This window comes from Strix uralensis, chromosome 19 (assembly GCF_047716275.1).
Source record: "Strix uralensis isolate ZFMK-TIS-50842 chromosome 19, bStrUra1, whole genome shotgun sequence".
Taxonomy (NCBI): Eukaryota; Metazoa; Chordata; class Aves; order Strigiformes; family Strigidae; genus Strix; species Strix uralensis.
The window spans coordinates 16789326-16794969 of NC_133990.1; the positions used below are offsets into that span (position 1 = coordinate 16789326).

A 5644-nucleotide genomic window follows, 5' to 3' on the forward strand; every position below is an offset into this window, starting at 1 on the left:
CTCGGCCCCTGTCCTCCAAAGCACCGACCGACCGCACGGAGCGTCCCCGGGATCCCGGGGCCAGCGCTGGCCCCGCCGGAGCCGCCGCCGTCCCCTCGGCCGCCCGGGAGCGGGGCTGCGGGCAGGGGGGCCGGGCCGCGGCTGGCCTGGCCGGCTCCCGGGAGCCCCCCGGCACAGCCCCGGGAGAGGATTCGCCCCTTACTGTCCCCAGACGTGGGGGTCGAGGGGGTTTTCCCTCCCCACACGCCTCCCGGGAAGCGCCGCCGAGGGCACCTTGTACTTGACATAAAGGCCGGTGGCGTGGGGATGCTGGAGCCGCGGCCCCACTGCGTGGCGGCAGCACCCCCCCGGTGTACCCCCCCTCCCGGTGTACCCCCCCCGGTGTACCCCCCCAGCCGGGCCCCAACCGCCTGGCCAGGGCGAGCCCCCGCCTGCTCCTCCCGGACGGGGGCCGGGTACCCCCCAGTAGCAGCGGGGGGTCTTCACAGCGCCCTCCGGGGGCACCGGCATCCCCGGCCCCCAAGTGCCACCCTCCCCGGCGGCCGCCCGCGGACAGGGCTCCCCCCGCGCTGAGGGTGTCCCGGGGGGGCGGGGGGGGGACCTGGCGGCCCCGGGGCTGCCCTCGCCCTCGCCCCCGCGGCCCGGCCGGCCCCGGGAGAGGAGGGAGGGGAGGGCGGGGGGGGGGGCCGCGGCCGGGCCGGCCGGGACTCTCCTCTTCTTAGAAGGAAAGAGCGCGGAGGGGAGCGGGAGGGGGCGGCCGCGCTGCCCGGAATGGGCCGGCGGTGGCTGGCGGCGCGCCGAGGCGGGCCGGGCCGGGCGGGGCGGCGGGAGGGCGCCGGGGAGCGTTACAAGAAGCCGCGCAGTTCCAGGAACCCGAGGGCGGGCTCTGCGCCCGCTATAAGAGGCCTCCCCGGGCGGCCCCGGCAGCTCCGCCGCCGCCCGCTGCCGCGCACCGGCTCCGCCGCCGCCGCCGAGACCGGCCCCGGCACCCGCGCCCCAGGTACGGCGCTGCCCGCGGCGGGACGGGACGGGGCCCCGGGAGGGGGAGGCGGGGACCGGGGAGTCCCGCGGGGAGGGGATAGCCCGGTACCGGGGATGCCGGTGCCCCCCCGGAGGGGAGATAGCCCGGGGCCAGCGGAGCCGGTGCCCCGCGGCGAGAGGAAACCTGGGGCCGGGAATGCCGGTGCTCCCCCGGGAGCGGGGTAACCGGGGATGCCGGTGCTTCGGGAGGGTAATAGCCGAGGACCGGGCGTGCGGTGCCCCCCCGGAGGGGGGGGGTGTGATCGCCGGGGATGACGGTGCCCCGGGAGGGCGGTAGCCAGGGGCCAGGGATGCCGGTTCCCCCCGGGGAGTGCGATAGTCGGGAATCGGCAGAGCCGGTGCCCCCCGGTGAGGGGACAGCCGCGGTCGGGGGGTGCCGGTGCCCCGCGGGGGAGGGCGGTAGCCCGGGACCGGGGGTGCCGGTGCCCCCGGGAGGGGAATAGCCGCGGTCCGAGGTTGCCGGTGCCCCCGGGAGGGGGGAGCCGGGGAGCGGGGGTGCCGCGGCTCACCCCGCCGTCTCTGCCGCAGGTGATGGTGTAGCAGCGGCTGCTCCCGGCAGCAGCACCCCGAGCGCGCAAAGCTGGCTCCCTGCGCCATGGTCACCCACAGCAAGTTCCCCGCCGCCGGGATGAGCCGCCCCCTGGACACCAGCCTGCGCCTCAAGACGTTCAGCTCCAAGAGCGAGTACCAGCTGGTGGTGAACACCGTGCGCAAGCTGCAGGAGAGCGGCTTTTACTGGAGCACGGTGACGGGCGGCGAGGCCAACCTGCTGCTGAGCACCGAGCCGGCCGGCACCTTCCTCATCAGGGACAGCTCGGACCAGCGGCACTTCTTCACCCTCAGCGTCAAGACGGAGTCGGGCACCAAGAACCTGCGTATCCAGTGCGAGGGCGGCAGCTTCTCCCTGCAGAGTGACCCTCGCAGCAGCCAGCCCGTGCCCCGCTTCGACTGCGTGCTCAAGCTGGTGCATCACTACATGCCACCCGCGCCCTGCGCCGTCCCCGAGCAGTCGGGGGGGGCCCTGCACCCCAAGCGCACCTACTACATCTACTCGGGCGGCGAGAAGATCCCCCTGGTGCTGAGCCGCCCGCTCTCCTCCAGCGTCTCCACCCTGCAGCACCTCTGCCGCAAGACCGTCAACGGGCACCTGGACTCCTACGAGAAGATGACTCAGCTGCCGGCTCCCATCAAGGAGTTCCTGGACCAGTACGATGCCCCCCTCTAAGGGGCCGCCGGAGCGAGGTTACAGGCTACAAGCACAAGAGCAGGGGACGGGCACAACGCCCCATGGGCACGGGGACTCGCAGGGCACGCCGAGCCTCTCCCTCTAGGAAGGAGGGGAGGGGGACTGGGGCGAGCCACCGTGGGCCCGGGGCTGTGGCCAGCACAGCCTGGCACCCTTGGTGCTGGGGGGGACCCCCCGAGGAAGCGACACCCCCTCTCCGCAGGGAAGGAGACTGCTCCAGTCGGACTGTGGATGTTACAGTGCGCCCAGCGCGGAGGCCTCCCCGTCGCGGCCAGGGAGAGCCCATCAGCAAAGCCCCCACGGGCTCGGGCAGCCAGGACGGCACCTGCGGCACGGGGGGACGTGCGCCCCGGCAGCCACATCCCCGCTGCCGCAGCGGGACCACGCCTGGGGTGTCCTGGCGAGCCCCCCCTTCTGCCACCGGGAACGGAAAGCACTGGAGTCCAGCGAGTGCCTGATCACTTTTCCTCGGTTTTAAGGGGAAAGTGTTTTTTGCCCGTACTGTACTTTACCTCTTGCTGCCTCCTTGTGGGTGGAAGCTCCTTTCACACCAGGCCCCAGACTTGGAGGTCGCTGCCTTTTTCCCCTCGTTGCCATTTTCCAGGGGACTAAGCCTTAATATTCTCCCTGCCCCGTGGTCTGGGTTACTGCACATCGTTTGGTGACGCTGCGCGATAACGGTCCCGGTGACGTGCTGCGAAGCCGGAGGGGAAACGGCGTGTCCTGACACCGCTGAGAGTCCCCGCACGACCGCGTCTGCGAGGAGCATCCGGGGGACCCGGTGCTGCCCTGGACCGTAACTCCCGAGTGTCGCACCCCACCTCTGCCCGGCCGCTCCCGCAGACCCCGGCCTCGCTGCTCCACGGGGGCCCCGATTCCCGCGGGAAGGCGGCGGGAGGATCCCCTGGAGCACGTTGTCTCACGAGTGCTTTTCTGCCTCCGCCCGGAGAAGCGGTTGGGTTTTTCTGGCTTTTTTTTTTATTTTTTTTTTTTTTTAACCGAAGGGATGTTTACAGGCCAACGTGAATCACTGTCTTTTATAAAGATTCCATCTTCACCTCCAGCCTCGAGGGCTGAGCAAAACCATGCTTGAAAATTCAACCAAAACAAAACTCAGATGAAACTTTGCACATATTTATATTTATATTCAGAAAGGAAATCTTTCCATAATTTATAATAAAGAGCACTATTTTTTAATGAAAAACCTCAGATCTGGTTTGTTTTCTCCCTTGCACCCCCAAGGCCGCTCAGGCCCCCCGGCGTGACGCACGTCCCTCCCAGCCACTGCCCTCGCTCGAGGCCGGGATGGTGTTTACACCACGTAAGCGCTGGCGGCTTCCTGGAGCCGCTCTCCGTGCCGGGGTGATCCCGCCGTGGTGACTCACAGCCCGCCCTGCAGAAGCGCTGCCCCAGCGCTCAGGTATGTCTGAGCCCCCGACGTCGCTCCGGCCGAGCCGTGCGGCTCCGGGCACGTGGTGCAGCCGCAAACTGTCCCCGGACAGTGGGACACGGGCCATTGCCCTGGGCATGGAGCAGCCAAGTTGGTGGCCAAGGCTGGCCCGTGGCGCAGCCCCAAGCGCAGCCCGGCTCCGCAGCGCTCGTGCCGCGCTCTGCAGCGAGTCCGTCCTGGCCCCCAGCCCAGACTGGGGATGGGACGGGGGAGGTGGCGCGTGATGGGGCGAAGAGCTGCGGGAACGGGGCCCTGAGAGGCGCGGGGTTAGAAAAGGGTTTGTGGCGCTTCTGCTGTGAGCACAGCGGCTCAGCGGAGGGGGGGACGCGGGGGGACTGCGGTTCTGCTCACCCCCACAGCACAGAGGTAAAAGCTCCGTCCCGGAGCCATCGGGGCTGTGCTGTGCAGACCCCCACCCGCCAGACCCCAGCCTGGCCCGGAGCAGGTGCCTGAGGAGGGGTACGAGAGGGGGAGGAGGGGGCCTGGGGCCCTATTCCTGCCTCCCGCAGTGGCTCCGACCGTGAGGGTGTGAACCGGGCACGGGAATAAACCCGCTGGCCTGAGGCGAGCACGATGCTGGGCTGGAGCGCTGCGTCCGGCGGGGGGAACTCCTGGGGGAGGGCCAGCCCCCCACAACCCCCCAGAGCCCCCGGCAGCGAGGAACAGGCTGTGCCCAGGCGCCCTGTGCTTCACAGCCCCTCCAGCGCCCGCACGGCCCCCGCAGCCCCCCCAGCCCCGCACCGTGGGCATTGTGCCAGGCCCCGAGCACCGTGCTCCCACCCGGGGAACCCCAGCTGCTGGGAAAAGGCTTCCCTCAGGAATCGCCCCGGAGCAGAGGGATGGCGAATGTGCCCACTCGGGCCGCAGGCACGGTGCAGTCCCAGCGACTATTTTGGTGTTGCTTGCCGGGGCTGCAGCTCGTGGGCTGCCAGGAAGTGCGGCACAGCCTGCCCGGGCACCCGCCGGAGCTATGCAAGGAATGTCCATGCGCGCGGGTGGCCGCCCGCCAGGCCCTGCCGAGGCACATCCCCGACGTCAGGGCTCCCGGCAGCACCGGTGACTCCCGGCCCCACGCCAGGGAAGGGGGTGGGAGCAGCACCGCGGGGCACAGCAGCCCCCAGCCCGTGGGGAGCATCGTCCCCGTGGCGCTCACCACACTGGGGGAGGGACCCGGAGCATCGCAGCTCTTGGGCGCAACAAAGCACGGCAGGGGATGGGGAACCAGGGCCCTGGGGGGCCTGAGCACTCCCAGCGCCCCCGGCAGAGCAAGGGGGTTCACAGCACCCCACGGCGGAGTGGAGAGCGGGGAAGATGCCCCCAACACCCTTGGCCAGACCCCAGCCTTCCCGTCCCTGGGGAATGGTCCCGGCTTTGCCACTTCCCAGAAGGGCCCCGGGCACCCGCGACGCGGCTCAGGGGCCTCTTCCCTCCTGCTCAGGTCGTGGCGGTGCCGCAACCCGCTGCTGAGTCGAGAGTCCGGGAAGCTCCGCCAGCCCCGCGCGTTTCTTGGAATAAACCCAACCTCGCGGCAGCAGTGACGCGGCGGCCGGCGGGCAAATCCCTGCCAAAAGTTTCACAAACTTCTCGCCTTCTCCAGAAAGCCCGAGCGGACTTGGCCCCGTGTTTCGTAAGTGGCCGATCGAGCATGTCACGGGCAACCAGTTCCCCTCTGCCCTGCAGCCAGGGCTGGCTGAGCTCACCCCCGCCGAGGCTTCCTGGACAAGCAAGACGTTCTCGGCGGAGATCAGACCCTGCATGGTGGTGCCAGGAGCCCGACGGGAAATGGGGCACGAGTGCGGGGGGCCGCTGGGACACCAGAGTCCCGCATCTCCTCCACCCTGCGTCTACCGGGGCTGGGCACCAGGCGGGTGCAGCGAGGCCGGTGCTGAGCTGGGGCCGAGCAGGGG

The 5644-nt window shown here is 70.3% G+C and overlaps 1 protein-coding gene across 1 annotated transcript; it reads left to right on the forward strand.

Annotated features, from left to right (window-relative positions):
• The first annotated feature begins 882 nt into the window (after positions 1-882).
• SOCS3 (suppressor of cytokine signaling 3) lies at positions 883-3491 on the forward strand. Its single transcript, XM_074889736.1, has 2 exons — positions 883-1000; positions 1570-3491. The coding sequence occupies exon 2, from the start codon at positions 1637-1639 to the stop codon at positions 2264-2266; it is 630 nt and encodes a 209-aa protein (XP_074745837.1). The 5' UTR covers positions 883-1000; positions 1570-1636; the 3' UTR covers positions 2267-3491.
• The last annotated feature ends 2153 nt before the right edge of the window (positions 3492-5644 follow it).

Coding starts and splice junctions, on each gene's coding strand:
- SOCS3 (XM_074889736.1), top strand. CDS start 1,637: ATGGTCACCCACAGCAAGTTCCCCGCCGCCGGGATGAGCCGCCCCCTG.